At 42.6% G+C, this 24,694-nt stretch overlaps 1 protein-coding gene across 5 annotated transcripts; it reads right to left on the reverse strand.

Moving 5' to 3' along the window:
- Positions 1–8,597: 8,597 nt before the first annotated feature.
- On the reverse strand, positions 8,598–23,208 carry ZSCAN21 (zinc finger and SCAN domain containing 21). Of its 5 annotated transcripts, none has more exons than XM_081132225.1 (5): positions 23,129–23,177; positions 18,027–18,159; positions 14,368–14,859; positions 13,888–14,077; positions 8,598–11,928 (listed from the first exon to the last, which is right to left on the reverse strand). In XM_081132225.1, the coding sequence occupies exons 3-5, from the start codon at positions 14,758–14,760 to the stop codon at positions 11,090–11,092; spliced, it is 1,422 nt and encodes a 473-aa protein (XP_080988351.1). In that variant the 5' UTR covers positions 14,761–14,859; positions 18,027–18,159; positions 23,129–23,177; the 3' UTR covers positions 8,598–11,089. The 5 variants fall into 5 exon arrangements, with proteins under 5 accessions (XP_080988351.1, XP_080988354.1, XP_080988352.1 ...); XM_081132228.1 differs by lacking the exon at positions 18,027–18,159 and adding an exon at positions 18,589–18,698 and having other exon boundaries at positions 23,129–23,174; XM_081132226.1 differs by lacking the exon at positions 23,129–23,177 and adding an exon at positions 18,589–18,608.
- Between the last annotated feature and the right edge of the window lie 1,486 nt (positions 23,209–24,694).

The following is a 24,694-nucleotide window of genomic DNA, read 5'->3' on the forward strand; positions in this document are numbered from 1 at the left end:
CTTCCTGCCTCCCTCCCTCCTTCCCTCTCTCTAAAATTAATGAGGGGAAAAAACGTCCTCGAGTGAGGATAAAAATAAAAAAGAGCTGGCTCAATTCTGAATACAGCATGGCCAAGTGGGAATTTATAGCCAAGGAGCAGGGTGGGAGTCAGTAGATGAAAATTTTCCAAGAGGAAACATTCAGGGAGAAGAAGGGTTTGGGCTAAACTTACCTAACAGGATCCTTGCTGAAGACAGGCCAGGGTGATTAGACGTTGCTATGGAGTAATGGTGGAGGATCGGGGACACTTGCTAAAGTGACTTAGCTGGGTTCTTGCTAAAACTAGATTTTATAAGAAAGTGCACAGATGGGCCTAGGATAAGGTTCAGAAGCCTGAATAAGATTTGGTCAAGAAGAGAATCTTTGTCACATCAAATAGCAAGATAATAAGGCCACATACACATCTTAGGTTCATGCCCATGAGCTTGTTTACTCAACAATGTACTCATATCTTGCTCCAGCTCCTCACAGCCAATCAAATCAGAGTCCAAGAGGGCCTGAGAAACCATTTTCAATTTCCCACTGCAGAAACTTTCAATAGTACCCCTTGTAATATTGTCAGGGAAAAGAGGCTCATTGCACCAGACAAAAGCAGGCAATTCCACTGTTGAACATTCTGATTGCTGGAAATTAAGCTGAATTTTGCCTCCTTGTAAGCTTCTGCCTTACATTGATAGCTTCGGGTTTTTTCTTATCTGTGAAATGAGAAGGATGGGCAAGATTTCCAAGGACATAATATCAGTCATAGCAAAAGCAATTTCATTCCTAACTACCCCCACCCATCCCAAGTTATACCTGTTCTTTGAGATCCAACTCAAATAATTCTGAGAAAGGATATTATGTGATAAGTTTCCAAGTAAGGGAAAAACCTGGTTTTACCTGAACATTTCAGCTGGCACAAGTGTGAACCATGGAGTGGTGATGGAGAAAAACAACAAATTTCTTTTTAATTAAAAGGTCATTTTGTTGTTTTTAAAAATATATCTTTATTAATTTCAGAGAGAGGAAGGAAGAGGGAGAAAGAGAGAAATATCAATGATGAGAGAGTCATCATTGATTGGCTGCTTCCTGCACACCCCCAACTGGGGATCGAGCCCACAACCCAGGCATGTGCTCTGGCCAGGAATCGAACTGCAATTTCCTGGATCCTACCTAGGTCGATGCTCAACCGCTGAGCTGGGCCAAAAGGATGTTTTTGAAAGCTCCCCAAAGATATTTTCTTTTAAATTTTTTATAAAGTTTAAAATTTTTCTACTTTAAAAAATAAAAGTTCAGTCAGGTGCATTTATTTTTAAATATGTCAGTAATGAAGAACTGAAGATTTTGAATAAAAAATTACAGGACTATTTTCTACATACAAAGAGAAATATGGTCAGAGAGTGGTTTGGTTTCTCCAGGAATAACAAAGGATTCTTATCCTCCTCCACAGGCATATTTTTTGTGTATTCTCTGCTTTGGTTGCTGACAGCATCCACTTCCCAGTCAGCCAAGCCAGAAACCTGGGAATTGTTCTGGATGCATTGTTTCTCCATCTCTTCACCTGTACAGCTTGTCTATCAATATCCCAGCCCATCGTGTCTTGCTCATTCCTGGGATTTATGCATGGGCCTAGGCCTTAGTGGGTCTTTTTGCTTCTAAAGTCTTCTCCAATCCATTCTTCATACCTATGCATGAGTGTCTCTAAAATTTTATTGGATTATAGTACCTCAAAACCTTTCGGTGGCCCCTTCCCATCCCCTAGGTCAAAATTCAGATTCTTTGTAATGACTCAGGGCTTTTCATTTCCTAGTCCTGCCTACTTCCCCATCCTGCCTCCTAGTACCCTTCTCATCCCAACTCCCACCCTCCTCTCCCCCACATATTTTACGCTGGAGTGATGAGACTGGCACAGATACTATTACATGCCTCTGGGCTTTTACACATACTATTTCTTCTTCCTGAATGCCTTCCCCTCTTTGTTCACCTAACCACCTTTCCGTGCACAGGACACACTCAAATAACAGCCACTCCAGCCGGGCTGCACAATAATTTTTAAAAATTTAAAAATGTCTACCTCATGGATATATCCAGTACAGAAAAGAGCGCATGTGTGTCCTTGATGTTGATTTGATTAGACAGGAAGAAACTGTGGACTGTGGCTCAGAGAACATTGTATGTTAAAGGCGGGGCTGATAGATCTGCACGGAAGATGGTTTGGGAGGCTCTCGGAGGGGCTGGTCAGAAGGGCAGCCAGTGGGTAACCAGGTCCCTGGAGCCCGCACGGGGCCCTGTGCTGAGACATCGGATTCAGAAGGGGCCCACAGCTCAACCCTGGCCTGGAGCCCTGAACCCCCTGGCACGACACCCACTTGCCTGCCACACCCAATCTGCGGACCCCAGGATGGGCCCCTTAGGAGGGAGCTTGTATTCGGGTGTTCTGCGGAGCCGGGCAATGAGTGACTCGCTGGGAATACCAAGGTGTCAGCATCTCTGGCTCCATTCAAACCCTGCTACAGATTGTGGTGCAGGATCTCCAGGATCCTGGCCAGGTTTCCAGAGTCCAAGGGCCTCGACACTTCTGGAGTCAGGCAGTTGGGAGCAGGGCCTGCAGGGTGAGCTCCCCAGGTGACTTCAATGCATGATCAAGTTTAGGAACCTGGGACTTGCATCTTCTTTCTGGTCAAGTGGCAATCCTCAAGGTGAATGCCTGGATAGAAGTAGAAAGGAACAATCTGCTCACTTTCCTGGTCTGCAAATCCACTAGGAAAAGAGGTAGACAACTCTGTTTAGGGTCAGATTGTAAAAGGCCTTACATGGCAAACTAAGGACTGGTCTCTTTCCTACAGTACAGGGAAGTCAAAGGAGGTTTTGTAAGCATGCTGATTCAGTGAAAAACATGAGAGTGCTTAGTTGTAGCTGAGTCCCACCATACAATGTGTCTGACAACAAAGCCACTGGGGCCTGAGGCTGTGTAGATAGAATGTAGTAGGGACACATGGAGAATCATGCTTGGTTTGGCCACCACACTCAGAGAACATTAGAGCTAGCAGTAAGCAGAAGTGTGAGAATGCTCAAGAAAATTGGGAAGGGCTATATCAGAAGAGAGGTGATGAGGGCTGGACAGGGCCAGGGACCAGGGAGAGGAAGCTGCGGTGAGAGAGGTTTGGTCCAGTGATCAGGTTGTCTGGAGATAAAGGGATGAATTCAGAGAAGTCATCCCCATCACTGGATTCTGGGGCTTGGGAGTCTGAGAATGTTGAAAAAGAGACTGGGTGTTAGAGCAGACATTCAAGCATATGAAAGGTTGCACAGTCACTTTACTCAATATTTATTGAGCAGCTGTCCAGGTACCATTCTAGGCTTGCAGGTTCAGCGGGAACAAAAGAGTCTCTGGAGCCCCTGTTCAAGTGGGGACAAAAATAATAGGTAAGCAAAGAAGAAGAGGTGAAGTAGTAGAAAGTAAGGTCAAAGAGGTAAGGGGATGTGATGGTTTCATGTGTCAACCTGGCATTCAATCAAACACTAATCTAGGTGTAGCTGTGATGTGTATTTAGTCAATAAGATCATCCTAGATAATCTGGGTGGGACTGATTCAATCAGTTGAAAGGCCTTAGGAGAAGATCTCCTTTTCCCAGAAGAAAGTCTCCGGTTGGCAGCAGTTTCAGCTTGATCCGGAGAGCTTCTGCCTGCCTTCCTGATGGCCTGCCCCCACAATCAACTAAACCACTTCCTTACAATAAACTTCTTAGTCTCTTTCCTCTGACATAGTGGGCCATGTCATGTAAGGCAGTGTCAGCCACTGTTAGGAGTTAGACCTATTCCCTGAGTGAGCCTGGAGTCCTGGGAGGGCTTAAGCAGAGTGGCCATGATCTGACTTCCACTGACAAGGGCTCACTCTGGCACCAAGGAGTCATCATGTTGGAGAGCAGAAAGGTCTGGATTAGGAATGAAATTGATGTGCCCTAAAGATGGGCTGTTACTGAGCTGTGGCTGGAAAGGTAACAGGGACTCAGTGTGTTTATTTCTTTTGAGTCAGCAAATAGTATAATGAACTCAAACTGTGATCAAGTCCTGGTGGAACTGAGACAGACTAATCAGATCAGATTCTTGACCTCATGGGCATTACCTATTAAGTCATTTCCTATTTGTCTTGACTTCACAATCTGTTTTCAATATGCTGTCTTACCACAAACCTAAGCAGATTCTCTGATGGTTCACTAAACTGCGGTTGCAACTTGTTTTATGTAGAGATGGTCCTTATATGTATAGAGCAAACATGGTGGGTTATGGACTCAGATGTTCATAGCTTTGCCCCTTGACTTGCTGTGAGTGACCCTTTGGCAAATTACTCTTATATTCTCTAAGCCTCAGTTTTCACTTCTACAAACAATAGTTATTTTGTAGAGTTTTGTGAGGCTTAAATGAGAGCATGCCAGTAAAATACTTACACAGATGCTGCACAAGGTATGTGCTCAAGAAACATTACTAATCATTTATACCAGTAGAAGGGCCTACCAGGAGCAAGTCATGGTTTAGGGAGATGCCAGACAGGTCCCATGGTCTTTCTAGTCAGAAATGACAACCCTCAAATAATTTTTAAAGAGTGTTTACAAACTTTTAGACTAATATCCTGTTTGTTATAAGAGTAATTTTGAGTTTAGATATATTTTTGAACTACCATAAAATATCTTCTGTCTTTAACATACTCCAAATTTGCTCAAAAGATGGACTCCACAGTTACAGAATATGATTCAAACATCTGTTCGAGCCTTTTTTTTTTTTTTTGGTAAAAAATAGTAATTATTGCATACACCAAGTATAGCATACCTTTTTTTTGGTGATATTAAAAATTGTGGTAAGATATACATAAATTTTACCTTTTAAAAAATAATTTTAAGTGTATAATTCAGTGGCATTAAGTACATTCATAATGTTGGATTTTTTTTTTTTTTTTTTAAATATATCTTTATTGATTTCAGGAAGAGGGAGAGAGAGAGAGAAACATCAATGATGAGTGAGTCATTGATCGTCTGCCTTCTGCAGGCCCCCGACTGGGGATCGAGCCCGCAACCCGGGCATGTGCCCTGACCCTGATCTCCTGGATCCTAGGCTGACAACCACTGAGCCATGCCTGGCCGGGCTGTTGGAGTCTTTTTGATGCATCAAACTTAGAAGGTTTTCCTGAAGTACGAATTTGGGTGACTGCATATGCCTGATGTAGGATGCCTCCCATTTTATAACAACTACAGGACCCCCTCTGTTGTGGAGATCCTAAATGATTATAACCTGATATAGCCCTGGCCGGTGTGGCTCAGTTGGTTGGGTGTCGTCCCATGCACCGAAAGGTTGCTAGTTTGATTCCCCATCAGGGCACATGCCCGGGTTATGTTCTTGGTCTCTGGGTGGGGAGCATGCAGGAGGCAGCTGATTGATGTTCCACTCACATCGATGTTTCTCTCTCTCCCTCGCTCTCTCTGTAAAAATCAGTATCTCAAGGTTTCCCTTTATTATTTTTTAATCCTCACCCATTTTTTCCATTGCTTTTCAGAGAGAGTGGGAGAGAGAGAGAGAGAAACATTGATGTGAGAGACGTATCAATTGGTTGCCTCCCAAATGGGCCCGGACCAGGGCCGGAGATCAAGCCTGCAACTGAGGTATGTGCCCTTGGCTGGAATCGAACCCGGGAGCCTTCACTCCATGGCCTGACGCTCTAATCACTGAGCCAAACTGGCAGGGCTCAAGGTTTTCCTTTAGATGAACTCTCAGGTGCTTGGTAAGATCCCTCCTGAGGCAGAAGTTTCTCTCACACTGACCATATGCATAAGGCCTCTCTCTAGTGTGGACACCCTGATAATTGATAAGGCTTCAGCTCTGAGTGAAAGCTCTCTTATATATATGGCATTGATGTTTCTCTGTGTAGTGTGGATACTCTGGTGTCTGTTGAGGTCCCTGCTAAAGTGAAATGCCTTCTTACACTTCCATAAGATCATAAGGACACAGTCACCCATTAGTCTTCATGCTAATGGGTGAGATTTGGACTTTGACAAAAGCTTCTTTTACAGTTTGCATTAATAAGGCATTTTTCCAGTGTGAACAGCCTGATGTTTGGTGTTAATCCTACTCAGTTTTTCTCACTGTTCACATGCACAGGGCCTCTCTCTGATGTGAATGTTTTGGTGTGTGATAAGGTTTGAACTTTTGCAGAAGGCTTTCCCACAATCATTGCATTTATAAGGTTTCTCTCCAGTGTGGATTCTCTAATGCACAATAAGACTTAATGGCAGGTAGAAACTTTTCCACAGTGAATCCATGTGTGAGGTTTCTCCCCAGTGTGCACCCTCTGATGTGTGATCAGACTTGATTTCTGATAGGTTTTCCCACAGTTGTTGCATTGATAAGACTTCTCTCCAGTGTGAAAACTCTGATGTTTGGTGAGATCTGTGCTAAAACAAAATTTTCTCACACTGAATACAGGAATAAGGTTTCTTTCGTTTGTTTCTTATGTTGAGAAAGCCATAATCAATTCCTGAAGGCTTTTCCACACTCAGAAATTTATATGGTTTCTCTCTAGAATGAATTCTCTGATGTCTGATGAAGTAGGATTACTGCCTTAAGGGTTTTGCACAGTCACTGCACTTAAAAGGCTTGTCCCCAGTATGGATTTTCCAATGTTGAGTAAGGGCAGAGCTCCCAGTGAATGCATTCCCACATTCATTACACACAGAGGACTTCTCTCCAGTATGTTTTTCTTATGTGCATTACAAGGTGGCACTTCTGATGGTAGGTTTTCCCACAGTCACTACATACATAGTATTTATTTGCTCTGGGGATTTTTTGATGATTGCCAATGACTGAGCAACCCAATTTACATTTCTTACAAGATCTTTCTTCTGCAGAATGTTGACATTTCTGTCAACTTTCTTATGGTTTATAGCCTTTTTCTTCAGTGGGGGATTTCTGGGGATGACTGTTGCTCTGCTAGAACATAACTTGCACGTTGGGATACTTTCTCTCTCTCTTATGGAATTTTGCTGCTGTTTCTTAATATCTCATAGATTTATAAGACTCACCAAATCTCCTGTTCATATCTGCTGCTTCACAATCACCCCACTGTGGAATACTCACCTCATTCTTGGTTGTCCACTTTGGTCTAAGACAATAAATAGAAAAGGCAAATGCCATTAATCTCTGTGTTCAGGAAAAGAAACATTCTATAAAATGTCTAGAATGATCTACATGACTCTTAGGTAAATGAGCAGGCAGCCTGGGTGTTGCAGGCAGAGCTTCAGTGATAATTCCAGTCCACCACTTAATTGCTGGGAGGCCTTGAGTCTGTTTCCTCATGTGTGAAATAGGGATATAAAAAAAAATAGGGATATGGTCAATTTTATGTTATCTATATTTTACAATTTAAAAAATAGTTGAAATGTAAAAATATGTTGGTTCTGATATTACCTGAAATGTAACAACAGGAGTCAAGATTGGTTTATTCATCTAGAATTTATGAATCATATACTTGAACTATATATTTTAAGTCATTTTGGATAGACTAGCTGGGGAGAATTTAAGCCATTTTATAGAATTATGGAGGCACTTCTTTGAATTCTTTCCTATCATCTCAAAATAGATCAGACCCTTCTGTCTCTTAATAGCTGACAATCTCCACCAATGAGAATTCTGGAGGTGGGCTGCAAGGAAAGAGCTGCTGCCCTCTTTAATCCTCACATTTCCAGGCTAGCACTTCAAGGTTATTCTAGAAGAATTTATAAAGTCACAGGGTGTTTCTTGGGATGCACAAAGCTGCCACTTCATTAGCAAATATACATTTTATTGGAGTAACTGAGTTTCCTCAATTCATCAGATCACCACGTTTGGAAAGACAAAGGGGTGGAGGCATTGCTGCCCACTCATGCTGGGGATAGGATTGCTAGATATGGTACAGGATATCCAGTTAAATTTGAATTTCAGATAAACACTGAATAACTTTTTTAGTATAATGTCCCAAATATTGCTTATCTGGAATCCAAATGTAACTGTAAGTCTTGTGCTTTATTTGCTAAATCTGGCAGCCCTAGCCAGGGGTCCAGTGTACATGTGTATGAGTGAACATGTGTGTCTGTGTGTGATATGGGGGGATGCTCACAAGCATCTCCAGACCAGGTTAGCCCCAAATCTCCCTGGAAACAATGTCTTTCTAGACTACCAGGGATCCTCATTCATTCTCTTATTTATTTTTTAGAGAGCAGGGGGTGTGGGGAAGGGGAGAAACAATTTGTTGTTCCACTCATTGATGCATTCATTGGTTGATTCTTGTATGTGACTGGGGATCAAACCCAAAACCTTGGCATATCAGGACAATGCTCTAACCAACTGAGCTAGCAGGCCAGGGCCCCTCATTCACTCTCTTGACACTAAACGTCTTAGGTTTAGACAGACTGCATATGGGCAGCAATAGCCTGTTGAAACCTCAGTAGCTCTAAGATTCTAAAACAGTTTTTGGAGCAAAGTTAATTTTAATTTTTAAATTATGCCATAGTGTGCTGTTTTTTTAAAGTAAAATCAAAGTAAACTTAAGGTGTACAGTGTGTTACTTTAATAGTTATATATTGTAATATGATTGCCATTGAAGCAATGTTTTCACATTACATCATTAAGTACAGTATTACTGACTATATTCATTATTCTGTGCATTAGCTCTTTATAGCTTACTGTTCCAGATAGCCCCAATGTAATCGAAAGTGTCCTTATAAGTGTAAAAGGCAGGCAGAAGTGTCAGAGGGAAATGTGACTATTTAAGAGTGGTTAGAGAGATATGTTGCTGGCCTTGAAGATGGAGGAAGGGGTCTGGAGGTATGAATCAAGGAAGGTGTGAATCAAGGAATCAGATTCTCCTCGGGAGCTCCAAAAAGAGCTGGCCCTGCTAGCAGCTTGACTGTAGCCCATGTTGGGATTCTAAGCTACAGATAATAAAAGTTGTATTGTTTTAAGCCACCAAGTTTGTGGTAATTTGATACAATAGTAAATAATACAATCGTAATACACTTCTTGGATGGCTCATTAAAACTTGGACATGAATGGTGGCCTATAATAAATGATGTAGAGATGCTGGAACTAATTAGCAGAGCATTGAGAAAAGGGTCAGCAGGCTCATGAATGTTAAAAGTGAATGTATTACATGTGACTGGAGAACCCAACAGTGTTACTCAGAGGACTCAAAAAACTCCCTAAGTTCACTAAGACAATAAAGGGTACTAATGAGGGGAGCACAGGTATTGCTGAGTTCAGTGGTGGCTGTCTCGGTAGGCTAGGATTCATAGGAGATGCTGCCATGGAACTGAGTTCCTTAGTGTCAACGGGGTTGACCGATTTCTAGAAAAGCTACTATGATGAGCAACAAGGCTGGAACAGCAGCTAGGGTATCTTGACCCACAGGAATCTGTGGCTATGGCTAATAAGTCTTGGTGTTCCTAGGAAGGATTGAAAGCCACCAGGGTAATGCTTGACTTGTATAAATAAAAATTCAAGAGCTGGTGAGAAGACTGATATCATTGCAATGGGAAATTCCCAGAGCTGAGCCAGTTTTCAGATCCAGAATCATCAACTGAAGGGGAGGATTTGGGTTTCTTTGGGGAAGAAACTTACAATTCCACCACAACTATATGCAATAAATATTTCCCCAGAGTCTTGTGGCTTCATTTCCCTCATGTGGAGCAGCTCCAGAAGCCTATGGATAATCAGCTCCAGGAGCCTACAGATAATCAGCTGCTAATCACTAATTCTCTGTGTGCCTCCATCATGGTTAATATATAAACAGGAGAACTCACATAAAAGGTACTGAGTTAACGTGCTGGCAGGACATCCAGGTCATCAGCAAGCTACCCAAACAGTAAGAACATTTCAGATTTCAAGCACAGTTCTTTTTTTTTTTTTCAGTAACGACTCCTTCTCTAATACATTTGGTGCATAAAGACTTGCTACCTCTAGTTTAATCTAATCCCAGGATGGCATACAGGCAGTTTCCAGAAATCAGAACTGGTACTAGACATGACACTTTCTTGCTGTCTCCAATCCTAACATATCATGTTTGTCTGAACACTATGGCTGCAGCAGTAGACAAAAAGGTATTTTAGAGACTACTAGTAAGAGGTGAAAAAATTCAGAATAACAACATAAGCAAGTGATAGGAGAAAAGAGTGAAGTAGTTGAGTTTTTAGGTAACAGGAGGATCTACTGGCCAAAAGGCTTTTTATAAGGTAGAGAGAAGTACCTTAAGAAATCAAAGAGATTGGAGCCAGAAGGAAAAGGTGGGATGGATTTAAGGTAATCAAATTGTGTATTACTGAATTCAGGAATTTAGAAGGAATTTTCTCAGGGAGAATCAGATTTTCACAGATTTTGGCAGAGACAGAATATACACAACCAAAATGCACAAGAGGCTGACAAAATGTTCCCAGTGATTGAAAAAAAGTGTGTTCAGGAAAGAAAAGCACAATGTAGACCAAGAGGCAGCTATTCTACACATTACTGCAATTTTCAAATACACATATTCATTCACAAGTACTAAATGTTCTATTTACCCCAAATCCAAATTTCACAAAAGAAAAACAAGTAGGAATAGTTGCCTCTCTAGCAGTGTTTAATAAACATACCATTTATTTTAATAGTCCTGAAGTATTATAAGATGTTATAAATTTATTCTGAATCAGATTAGATTGTGTTCAAATGGCTCAATTCTTTACAAATCATAATTCTTGAATGTATGTTAAAATAGTTAAACAGTCATGATGTTTTTTCCATAATTATACTTGATACACATCATTTTAACTATACAAAAGGCAATGCCGGCATGGTTAATGGGACCTGAAGTGTGGTGAGGGGATCCTGCAAGTGAGGAATCCACTACACCTTCCTTCCTACTGTGCCACTGCTCACTCCTCCAGTGTCCCTTGATGTTGAGTGAAACAAAATCTACTGCTTAAGTTTATATTACAGTTACTGGGCTTCTCCCTAGCATTCATGTTCTAAAGTTAACACACACACACAAAAACACTGAGAGAGCATACTTGACAGTTAAAGCACTTCTCCCTCTCCAGTGTGGACTCTCTGATGTTTGGAAAGATTTGATTTACTACAGAAGGTTTTCCCACAATTATTACACCAATAGGGCTTTTCCCCAGTATGGATTCTATGATGTTTATTAAAATTGGAGCTGTGGTTGAAGGCTTTTCCACACTCCTTACACTTATACGGCTTCTCTCCAGTGTGCAGTCTCTGATGAGAACTAAGACCTGCATGCTGACTAAAGCTCTTCCCACATTCATTACACTGATAAGGTTTCTCCCCAGTATGTATTCGATAGTGTCGAATGAGGCTGCCTTTACCACTGAAAGCTTTCCCACAATCTTTACACTGATATGGTGCCTCTTCAGTGTGCATTCGCTGATGTTTAAGGAGATCTGAGCTCTGACCAAAGGCTTTTCCACACTTACAGTCATAGGGCCGGTCCACCAAGTGTGTTCTGTAATGAAGGGTAAGGTTTGAGCTGTGGCTGAAGGCTTTCCCACATTTGGTGCATACATAGGGTTTCTCCCCAGTGTGTGTTCTCCGGTGTTTAGTGAGATTTGAGCTATTACTAAAGGCTTTTCCACACTCAGCACATATGTAACGTCTCTCTCCGGGGGCAGGTTTAGGGGGCATTAATTCTCTACCTTTCTTGGAACCTTTGTCGAGGAGAGGGGTTTTTGTACCTCTTTCTTTTTCAAGGTTTACCCACTGCCTTTCTAACCTGGCCTCAAATTTACTGGCAATAACTGTGGGAGTAATATCCTTTCTGAATTCTTCTGCATGGGACTCTTCAGAACTTTTCTGCACATCTGCTGATTTCTCATTCTGGGCGTTTGATTTACAATCTGAAACAATAAGTAAAATAAGGACATGTCAGTTGTTTCCTGTTCTGAGAAGAAAATTATTAAAGGACAAAAAGAATTATCAGGTGACACTGACAGGTTTTGAAGGGTGACCAAATATTGCTCTATGAGAGGTCACAATATCACAGTGATACCAATAAGCCATCATCAAATCTAGTTTACAACACCAGACTTTCACACAAGCCCCCTACCAGAAGCTATACGGTATAAAGAGTACATGGCTTTTTCTGCCAGGAGGAAAACTTTGTATATAGAAGGCAATAAGGCAAAGCCAAGCATATTGGGATAGCAGCAAAGGGAGGTGGGTGATGCTCAGGCAGAATGAAACAAGAAAGAAAGAGTACTGAAGGGTCCAATTTGATTAAGGAAAATAAAAGGACAATTAAGGGAGAAGGGGCTAGTGGCAAACTCAGAAAAATCCATATGCTCATAGAAGCTGAATATAAAAGTAATAAAGGAGAACATTCAGTCCATTTACAATCATTCTAGTCCAAGATCCTTCTTTTTTTTTAAATACTCACCTGAGGATGTTTTTTCCATTGCTTTTCAGAGAGGGTGGAAGAGGAAGAGAGAAAGAGACACATCAATGTGAGAGAGACACATTGATTGGTTGCCTCCCAAATGAGTCCTGGGGATCAAGCCTGCAACCAAGGTATGTGCCCTTGGCTGGAATTGAACCCAGGACCCTTCAGTCTGCGGGCTGATGCTCTAACCACTGAGCAAAACCAGCCAGGGCCCAGATCCTTCTTAATTTGAGTGAAAGTACTTAACTCCCACCAGGGTTCAACTCTTATCATTTAATCTACATTGGCTATGTCTTGTAATTCTTTTGATTATAAAGTATCATTGTTGAAATCAGAGTAAAGCAGTACATCTTTTTAGAACATTTCATTAGGCAGTCACACTGCTAAAAGTCCATCTAACCATCCACACACATGGAAAAAGGAAGTTAAGAGAAGTTTCCTCTGAAAAATGGACTCCTCTTGACCCTGGTCACCCCTCTATGGGTACAGAAGCCCCAACTGACAAAGGTACTTCCCTCTAACCTCCTTTTCCTTGTCTCTCTCTCTTTTTTTTAAAATGATTCTTTTTTTTTCTTGCCTGAGGATATTTTTTTCATTACTTTTCAGAGAGAGTGGAAGGTAGAGAGAGAGAGAGAAACATCGATGTGAGAGAGAGAGACACCCATTGTTGCCTCCTGTATGCACCCCAACTGGGGCTGGGAATTGAGCCTGCAACCGAGGTACATGCCCTTGGCTGGAATCGAACCCAGAACCCTTCAGTCCGAGGGCTGACGCCCTAACCACTGAGCCAAACCAGCCAGGGCCCTTGTCTATCTCTCTGTCTCCTGACCATCTATTTCCTTCCTCTGCCAGCAGTAACCACTCAGCTGCCTCTAGGCTCACTCCCTACTCACTGTCTGCTGATGACTGTAGCAGCAAGAGCTAAAAAATCTCTTTCACTCTCCATGATGACCAATCACTTGGCTACTCATATAGGCTTCCCTTCAAGTTGCCATGAATTATGTGTGGGAAATAAGTAACTTAAAAGTTAAAAATTTTAAATAGCCTAATGAGGCAGAAGTTGAAAAAGAATTTACCAGGGACCATTTCCGAATAATCCAAAGATGATTATAACAGGTTGACTAAATCATTAACAAATAAACAAGCATCATCTCTTATTGGTTCATTCAACCTGTCCACACCTCCGTAAACAGACTCTTTATTAAATTCACTTCAACTGACCTTATTAGTGTGTGACATCTGTTCCCATGCTAGGACCCTGAGTCCCACCTGAGGAGACAAAACTCATCCTACCCAATCAGCTAGACCAGTCAAGTCAATCTAAGGGGTCACCTCACAACCAGTAATTAGAATTAGTCTGTTTCTTCAACCACAAAGGCCACGGGCACTGAGTGGGGGCCTGACAGATGGTTCCTACCTTGATTCTGTCTCAGCTCTGGAATGAAATCCTGCTCTTCACCAGTCTCTTGGATGTACAGGGGTCCCCAAGATTCATATTTGGGACTTGTCTCCACAGACCGTGGCTGTGTGCTGCTCAGGGGTTCCTTTGCTGTTCCTGAAGAGGACATCTCCCACACCTGTTTCTGTTCATTTGGAGGAGGTGAAACCTAGAGACAATTAGGAATGGCTGGGTTTGTACACAGCTCACTTTAAGAACTAGAATGAAAGAAAATCTCAGGAGAGCTACGTAGAATCTCTAGGAAAGAGAAAAGAAAAGCACCCTCCCATTCAATTCTCAAGGCTAAAGCTAGTATAGGATAGTAGGAAAAGGGAGGAAACATGGTCTAACTCAGTAGAAACTTCCATTTTCCTATTCATATTGTATGGACAAAGCCATTCCTTCCCAGAATGTATGCTCCCAATCTCAGAGGATAAACAAAGGTTTCCCCCAGCCTACCTGCTGTCCTGGTTCATCCAGTTCTCGCTCCAGGTCTTCCAGGAGAGTGACGGCTTCTTCAGCACTCTCTGGACAGTGCTCCTGTACCCAGGCCTGCAGCTCCCGGGGCAGGATGGTCAGGAACTGCTCCAGCACCAGCAGCTCCAGGATCTGCTCCTTGGTGTGGATCTCGGGCCTCAGCCACTCACAGCAAAGTACCCGGAGCTGGCTTAGGGCCTCCCGGGGTCCAGGTGTGTCATGGTACCCAAACTGCCTGAAGCGCTGGCGGAACATCTCCAGGCTAGGAAAGCACTTCTCTCTCTCCTCCTCCTCGACTTTCACAATCACAGGTCCCACCTGCTCCTGTGGAGAACTAGGGCCCAGACTTGTGGCCATGCCCAGTACCTTGGTCATCAGATGGACTCCAGAAATAGCCTCACTTAAGATGGGGCTCTTTGTAGCAGGACTATTTGTTCCTTTGGGCTTCTGGTTCTTCAGGGTTACAGGTTCAACCTAAGAAAATATAGTTACCATAAAATTACCAAAATAAGTTCTATTTTTTTTATTTTGGTCTTCACAGCACAAGAAATTGTGAAAATTATGGCCCCTATGCTACTACTATATAAAAATTACTGTTCAAATCTCTTTGGAGTTAGCTCAGGATATCCTACTTTGATTTTACTTTCAAAAAAGCACACTGGCCCAGCAAGCATGGCTCAGCGGTTGAGCATTGACCTGTGATCCAGGAGATTGCGGTTCGATTCCTGGTCAGGGCACATGCCTGGGTTGTGGGCTTGAACCCTGGTGGGGGACGTTCAGAGGGCAGCTGATCGATGACTCTCTCATCATTGATGTTTCTCTCTCTCCCTCCCTCTCCCTGAAATCAATAAAGATATTTTTTTTAAAAAAAAAGCACACTGTGGCACTGGCTGGTGTGGCTCTGTAGTTACAGCGTTGGCCCACACACCGAAGGGTCCTGGGTTTGATTCCCAGTCAAGGGCACATACCTGGGTTTCATCAGGTATGTGCCCTTGACTGGGTTTGATCCCCGGCCCAGTTCAGCCCTCGTGCTGGAGGCAACCAATCAATGTATCTCTCACATCTCTCTCTCTTCCCATCCCTCCCTCCTTTCCACTCTCTCTAAATCAATCAATCAGTGGAGCCCTGGCTGATTTGGTCAGTGGTTAGAGCATCAGCCATGGACTGCAGTGTCCCAGGTTCGATTCCAGCCAAAGGCATGTACCTTGGTTGCAGGCTCGATCCTGACCCTGGTCAGAGCTCCTGAAAGAAGGCAACCAACTGATGTGTCTCTCTCACATTAATGTTTCTCTTTCTCTTGCTCCTCCCCCCCCCCCCCCCAAAAGCAATGGAGAAAATATCCTCAGGTGAGAGAGAAAAAAGCACTGTGGCATAATTTAAAAACTACATTTAAATTAACTTTGCTCTGAAAAGTGTTTTAGAATCTTAGAACTCCTGAGGTTTCAACAGGCTACTGCTGGCTAGGCAAATGTACATTTATGATATAGCTTTAAATTAGGAGTTTAGATTCACATATTTAGTGAATACGTTTTAAAAACATGTGTTTTATATATGACTGTTCCCTTTCATTTATGTTTGTGACCAATTTTAGTAATTTTTAAAAATATGAAATGGGATTCTCATAATAAAACCTCAATATGTAACCTTGCTTTTATGAAAACTTCAATAATTATCAGAATTCTAGGGATGCCAGTACTTGGACTTCCCTCCATGGTACCAATTCTGAAGCATTCTACGAGATGCCAACAGGTGTCCTGATAGGATGAACCAGAATCAGCACCATCCACTCCCTAATGCTGTCCTACACACCCAATTCGCTGCTGGAGTTCCCAAGTTCAGGATTCCTTGAAAACTGAGCCAGGGAAGAAGCACTGCCATCAAGTTTCCTACAATAAAGGCTCTAGCACCAAAGATTGCAGATGTAGCAGTGCTGGGAGCATTTCTTAGATTTGCTTAAAAGTAGACCTCAGGCCCAGCCAAGCGTGGCTCAGCGGTTGAGCACTGACCTAGGATCCAGGAGACAGAGGTTTGATTCCCAGTCTGGGCACATGCCTGGGGTTGCGGGCTCCATCCCGTTGGGGGCATGCAGGAGACAGTCGATCAATGATGACTCATCATTGATGTTTCTAGCCCCCCCCTCCCTGCCTCTCTCTGAAATCAGGAAAGATACATTAAAAAAAAAAAAGGAGACCTCAGTGTTGGAATAACTACATAACTGGTTACAAAATTTCACACTCCAGCCAGAAGAGGGCACCCTAACAACAGGAAAGACATCAGAATCTGGGCTACTCAGCTTCTGGGATTCAGCCCAGGAAACTCAACAGGACATTAGGAGCTATACAGCACAGGTGGCATTTAACAGACTGTCTTATATCACATTCATGTGGATCTGTTCCCAGAACCTGCAAGTCCACACTCACACATGCCACTGTATCACATGATTGCCTCTTCAAAACATATGCATAGCTGCAATCAAAGAAGAAAAAGTTTCCCTAGATGTTTCTGCCTGGCTGCTGGATGGGCTAGCTCACTAGCTAAGTGACTTGAGTTCTGTAGTGTCCTCAATTCAAATTCATGTTTCAGCAAGACCACAAATGAATGGCAGACTGGCCACTTGGCCCCCTTCTTCCTTGCTGCATTCATTCTCCTTGGATATCTCATCCAGTCGTGTGGCTTTAATTAACATCTAGATACTCACAACTGCCAATTTATCTCCAGCCTAGACCTTTCCTTTGAAGTTCAGACTTATACGACCAACTACCCACTTGACATTGCCACCAGCCTGTCCAATGGCATCTCAAGCCTAATATGTCCAAAATTATACTCCCCATCTTTCCCCCCAAAAGCTGCTCATCTCAGTTAATGGCAGCTCCACTACAATAGCCTCTTAGTTGCTTCCACCCTTGCCCCCTCAGTCCATTCTCAACACAGCAACCAGAGGCCCTGTTCAAGTCGGATTACATCATTCCTCTGCTCACACCTCTCAAGGCTTTGTGTGTCATACGGAGTAAAAGCCAAAGGCATCATAATTGCCAAGAAGGCCTCACAAGATCTCAGCCCCTGTTGCCCTTGATCTCATCTTTTTTTTATGAATTTTTAAAAAAATATATCTTTATTGAACTCAGAGAGAGGAAAGGAGAGGGAGAGAGAGAGAGAGAAACATCAATGATGAGAGTCATTGATCAGCTGCCTCCTGCACGCCCCCAACTGGGGATCGAGCCCACAAGCTGGGCATGTGCCCTGACCGGGAATCGAACCCCGATCACATGAATCCTAGATCGACACTCAACTGCTGAGCCCCGCCCCGCCCCGCCAGGCCCTTAATCTCATCTTGTACTTCTCCCTGTTTCTTCTACGCCAGCAACACTGTTCCCTTGACTTGTGAGACACACTCCCACCTCAGAGCTTTTGTTGAGGCTACTCCCTTTAACACTTCCTGCAGATTATACATTTCTTCCAGACTATGCATGCCTGGCTCCCTCATCCCCTCCAGGTTGTACTCAGATGTCACCTTCTGGCTAAGGTAGCCCTTTCCCATGCTGTTTTAAACTGCACACTACTCTCCCTCACCTCAGAACTCCTTATCCTCCTACTCATTTCCTCCATATCACTTACCACCATACAAATGCTATATATTTTACCTTTTTTGTTTTTAAACTGTATGTCTCCTTCCTTGAATATCAACTCTTGAGGGGAGGGACTTTCATCTGTTTTGTTCACTGCTGTATTTCAAACACATAGAATACACCTAGTACTTTGCAGGTACTCAAATATCTGTGGAAAGAATGTGATACATGGATCTTTGGGGCTACTTTTAAGGAGTAAAAACTGTAAAATTGTTTTTCTGTTTTATATGTTTTTATTGATTTGAGAGAGGAAGGGAAAGGGAGAGAGGGATAGAAACATCAATGATGAGAGTCATTGATCAGCTGCCTCCAGCATGCCCCCTGCTGGGGATCAAGCCGGCAACCCAGGCATCCAGGCATGTGCAGACTGGGAATTGAACCTTGATCGCCTGGATTATAGGTCGATGCTCAACCACTGAGCCATGCTGGCTGGGCATGTAAAATTAGGTTTTAAAAAATATCAATACAAATTTAAATTTAAAAAGTATGGCAGTAAGAACTGTTTAGTGTAATATAGACAGAGGTTGATACAGAATTAGATAAGTGTGTATACATGGGTTACTGTGGAGACATTTACTTCTTAACTCCGTCTGCTGTGAAGGTCCAGAAGCAATGACATCCCAGTAGCAATCAGCATACACAGTGCCCAGGTCTTGGTCTCTAAATATCATTCTCCAATAAAAGGAACTAGAGATGGAGAAATAGCCGATTCTAGGTCAAGGAATATACAAGCTGAGCCTGGAACATCCTGTAATGCCAGAAAGCATTAAACAAACAAACAAAAACCACAGCGAGGCAAGTTAAAGGGACATGGAAGCCAACATATAAAAGCTCCCAAACCCGGCCGGGCGTGACTCAGCAGTTGAGCATCAACCTAGGATCCAGGAGGTGACGGTTCAATTCCCGGTCAGGGCACATGCCTGGGTTGCAGGCTCGATCCCCAGTTGGGGGCGTGCAGGAGGCAGCTGATCAATGACGACTCTCTCATCATTGATGTTTCTATCTCTCCCTCTCCCGTCCTCTCTCTGGAATCAATAAACATATATTTAAAAAATAAAAATAAAAAAGTAAAATAAATAAAAGCTCCCAATAGTCACACTTGAAACAATCTGAGTAACAAAATAAACAATGTAGAACTGGATTATAACCTTAAATGTAACATAAATATCCACAAGCCCATACTGATGTAAAAAAAGGTGACTGAATAAATAAATAGGGGAGAAAAGACAAATCTCCCATACAGAATTATTCCAAATAATTGAAGGTGGAGCTTGACCTCTTGGGTGAAGGCAACACTTACAGACTACTTCCAAAAAGGGGCTAGGGGAAAGTAACTAGTAGAGAAACCTGACAAACTCTACCTCAGCCAGTTGATCAAAATTAACATCATCATGGTCTCTGTGTGTGTATCTGTACACATACATACACACACACACAACTACTACTCTGCCATAAAAAAGAAGAAACACTGCCATCTGTGACAACATGGCCAGATCTTAAGCATATTATAAGTGAATTCAGTCTGCCAGAAAAGGACAAGATCCATAGACTTCACTCACATGTGAAATATTTTTTAAAAAAAGTAACAAATGAACAAACAAAACAAAATGAAACAAACCACAAACTCATAGATACAGACATCATAATGGTAGTTACCAGAAGAGGAAGGGCAAAAGTGGTAAAGGGGGGGTCAAACTATACGGTAATGAATGGAAACCAGACTTTTGGTGTAGGGAGCAGAAATAGAGATATTGAACTATAATGTTGTACACCTGAAATTTATATGTTACTAACCAATGGTACCTCAATAAAAACAAATTTAAAACAGATTAATATTAGTGATGTCATGTGCCTTGATATGATATGAGAAGAGCACTTCACTTCTGTAGTCTTCCTCCTCAAAACCCATAACCCCAGTCTAATTGTGAGAAAAACATCAGACAGATCCAAATTGAGGGACACTGTACAAAAAATACATGACCAGTAGTTCTCAAAACTGTGAAGTTCATCACAAACAAGGAAAGACTGAGAAACTGTCACTGACCAAAGGACACTAAGTAGACATGAAGATTAATGTAATGTGGTATCCTAGATGGGATCCTGGAACAGAAAAAGGGCATTAGGGAAAAACTAGGAAAGTTCAAATAAACTTAATTGTAATGTACCAATGTTGGTTCCTTAGTTGTGGCAAATACACACAGTAGTGTAAGATGTTAACAAGGGAAACTGGGTGAGAGGTAGATGGGGACTCACTGTATTATCTTTGAGCTTTTCTATAAATCTAAAACTATTCTAAAATTATTTAAATAAAAAATATGGGGTATTGGGGCAAACAAGCAGCTTTAGTAAATGCTGTTCTATCATGGAGGGGTGATAAAGAGAAATATGGCTTTTAACAACACTTAATGATGTTGAAACAGACCATCCTTAAACATTTTAAAAAGTTGTGAAGCCTTTTTTTAAGGATTTTTTTTTAAAGGCACCTGCAGTGTCTGTAGGAGCAACAATAATTTCTGACTCTTCCAATAACTGTCAGAATATTAGCCTAATGAAACAGTTTCTAGATCAATTTCAAACATAACACAAAGCCTATTTTTAATTTTTTTTTAAAACACCTTTTTATTTTATTTATTTTTTAATTCTCACCCGAGGACATTTTTTCCATTGCTTTTCAGAGTGGAAGGGAGAGAGAGAGAGAGAGAGAGAGAGAGAGAGAGAGAGAGAGAGAGAGAAACATCAATGTGAGAGAGACATATCGACTGATTGGCTCCCGCACTGAGCCAGCAACTGAGGTACTTTCCCTTGGCTGGAATCAAACCTGGAACCCTTTAGTCTGTAGGCCAACACTCTAGCCACTGAGACAAACCGGCTAGGGAATATTTTTAATTTTATCAATTACTTTTAGCTTTGAACTAGTTGGCAACATTACATTATTTCATCCTCTGAAATCACATATGCCATTTCCTAGTTTGGCAATTCTATCTCCACAGGCTCAAAGGCTATCTGCAGAGGTTTAAAACAAATCTTCTCATATCACCCAGCTGTTTAAAATTACTTAATTTTTTCCCATGGTAAACAAATCTCAATCTGGCCTCTGCCTCCCCTTTCAGTCATCACTCCCTTTTTCATTCCCTATGCTCACTCAGTGCCCAATGCTTATGGCAGGCTTCTACTCATCTTTCAAGTGTCAGCTCAGCAATTAATCCATGAAAAGATGCTCAACCTTAGTTTTAATTAAAAAAATGCTTCCGCCCGGCCAGGCGTGGCTCAGTGGTTGAGTGTCGACCTAGGATCCAGGCGATCGGGGTTTGACTCCCGGTCAGGGCACATACCCGGGTTGTGGGCTGCAGCCGATCAATGACTCTCTCATCATTGATGTTTCTATCTCTCTCTCTCCCTCTCCTTTCCTCGTTCTGAAATCAATAAAGATATATTAAAAAATAAATAAATAAAAAATAAAATGTGATAGTACTCACATCTAAAAAAAAAAAAAAAAATGCTCCCACCTCAGACTGGCAAATATTAAAAAATCAAATCTGACAATGCTCTGCATTGATTTTTTTTCAACCTGAAGAAAGCCAGTAATTTCACATTTGGTCATGTTGAGTTTTTCTAAAGGTTCATTTAGGGATGCCCTCCAGGTCATGGCTCCTGAATTTTTCTTAATAAAGTACTCAAAATCAAAAAGCATGTAGACGGGAAATGGAGGCTTCATTACTAACTCACACTGTCTTCAAGCACAGTGAACTACTTTTTTAGGCTATCTAGAATTTCAGCTAAGGAGATTAATGCCCTGGCCAGGTACCCCAGTTGGTTAGAGCATTATCCTGATACCCATGGTTTCAAGTTCCGTCAGGGCACACACAAAAATCAATCAATGAATGCATAAATAAGTGGAACAACAAATCAATGGTTCCCCCCCCCCACAAAAAGAGATCCATTAAGCAAAAGTTCATGGTCTACTATAAGCAGAAGGCTTTTGTTCTGTTCCAAGTTCGTTTTTATTCCTCATTTATGCCAGTTTCCCAAAGCATGCATGTCCTTATAACAGTGCCCCAAATCCATTCTGGAACAAAATGAGGGATAAATAAATCAAATTATCATAGATTTTAACAATTTAATGCTAGAATGCCTTTAATACACTGTACATAAAGTCTGTACACGAAAACTCCCAAGCAGGCAAATTTGATCATTTTTGAGGCACAGAATTCTGTTAGTCTAATTGTTAACGAGCTTTTTTTAAAAACCAAACCTAATTGTGCATCATTTTTTTATCTTCTGTCTTCACAGACCCCAGTTCAGTTCTAGACCAACACTTACTTTGTCCGTAGTAGCCTTACAATGCCTAAAAACAATCGTCTTGCCGTTTAAGCCTTTTCTTATCCATCTGTTTCAATTGTTCCTTAAATAACATTAAGTTTCCAAGAACCTCACCTGCCAGATCACCTTTCTCTTGACAAACTTTATTAACAAATGGCCCTCTAATACCGTGTTTCCAAACTTGAGCAGATCGCTGTTATTTGTATGCTTTTTTACATTTATTGATCTTGGGGGAGGGGGAGGGAGGGAAGCAGGGAATGAGAGGAAGATTTTGTTGTTCCACTTATTTTTGCATTCATTGGTTGCTTCTCGACGCTCTAACTGAGCTACCCGGCCAAGGCCTTGCATGCTTTCTAACCTGAACAAAGACCAATGGGACTATTCACTCTTTTGGATCAGACACTACCAGGACTTCTAAAGAGGTTCGGTTTCTCAGAAGAGGTCCCCAACCCCCTCAGGCGTGTTTCAACAATTAGCCCCGAATTCGCACCTCCTATTGAGAGCCAGGGAAAAAGAGGTGGTAGCTTCTGCTGGGCTCGGGGAGCGCACAAAAACCTGCTCTGAAACTGCAAAACAAAGTTTCATTTGTTAAAACCATGGGAGGACGAAAAGGCTTTCCAGGGAGCGAGCGCCTCTGGGCTGGGCAGGGCTACGGGGCTCCTCCCCACAGCCCTTCCAGGACCGGTCTGGGGGTTCCTCGGAGGCCACCGCGGTACACCCACCCCACCCTCCCCGAATCCTTTCGACCAGGGATCCCTCTTCCGCCCGCCAAGCTAGCCCGGGATCAAGAGGCTCACCGTGAGTCAGAGTCGCAGTTGGCACTGGGACACCCAGACGCGCACCACGGCAGGCGCAGCCGGAAGTACGTCACAGCCCCTCCCGCAGACAGCCGCGCGCGGCCGCAGCGACCCCTCTAGGAATTCTGGAGATCTCGGCATCTCGGTAGAATTGAGGGGCCTCCGAAGCGTGCGGAGTCGCCCCCAACGCGAACCAGCTGGGATCTTGTCACCCCGCCCCCTTTTGTTTTTTACTTTGAAAGGTCGAACCTGAAGGCTGGGGCTTCGACCGGAAAGGAGCATATCGGGGGGTGTGAGGTCTGAGCTCCATGCCATTCGACCTAAGAGAATCTGGAGAATTTGTTCTTAACCGTAGGTAGAAACAAGGGGAGAATGAAGGACAAAACAGCCTTGGTTTTCAAATATGTGAAGTGTTGTCATTTGAAAAAGAAGTTTGTATTATGGAACGCCAGAAGGCCAATGAATGGAACTGATAGAAAAGGTCAATGCAAGAAAGGATTTTCTCAAGAAAGAGTTGTTCAAAAATGACCACTTCCTGCATCATCTTGTGTTTTGAAGAATTAGGAGACCCCTGGGGATGGGAAGGACAGAAATTTTGCAGAATGAATTTTTTTTGGTTGGACGATCTAAACATCTTCCTACAGCTTGCCCCAGACTCCTATTAATTTTCCCCTTTAATGGGGGAAACTTTTTCAACACTCATTCACCATTACCACTCCCTCCACACACCTCCTTTGCGTACTTACTGTGGGGCCAGGTACTGTGTTAAGTTCTTGGTTTCAATTTTTTTTAAAAAAAATACATCTTTATTGATTTCAGAGAGAGAGGAAAGGAGAGGGAGAAACACCAATGATGAGAGAGTCATTGATCAGCTGCCTCCTGCACGCCCCCTGCTGGAGATGGAGCCCGCAACCTGGGCATGTGTTGGAATTCGAACCCCGATCGCCTGGATCCTAGGTCTGCGCTCAACCGCTGAGCCATGCCCGGCAAGGTGGTTTCAATTCTTTATTGCTGCATAAAACACTACCCCCAAACTTAGTGCCTTAACACAACAATTATTTCTCACATGACCTCACAAATCTGTGGATTGGCTGAGTTGTTCTGCTTCCTGTTGTGTCACCTGAGGAGCTGGGATGGCTGGCAGTTGGTGCTGGTCCACAGACTGGAAGCTTAACTGGGATGTTGGCCTGGGGCCTGCATGCTCCTCCATGTGAGGCTGCTTGGGCTTTCTCCGCTTGATAACTGGGTTCCCCAAGAGGAGCCTTTCACGAGGTCAAAGTGGAACTTATAGATGCTTAGGGCCCAGCCTTGGAAGTTATATAGCATCATTTTCACATTATGTTGTTAAAACAGGCCACCGGGCCAGATTCAAGTGGAAGAAAAACAGATTCTATCTCTTGGTCACACTGCAAAAGAGTATATGGGATGGGAGATGATGTGACTATCTTTGGAAACAATCTATTACACACATTTATCTTCATTATGTCAATCTATGAAACACTAAAATCCCGAGAATACTTAGCCTTGTGAAATGGTAAAATCTCTATTTTATGGATCAGGAAACTT

This window comes from Miniopterus schreibersii (genome assembly GCF_964146895.1).
Source record: "Miniopterus schreibersii genome assembly, chromosome: 3".
NCBI lineage: Eukaryota > Metazoa > Chordata > Mammalia > Chiroptera > Miniopteridae > Miniopterus > Miniopterus schreibersii.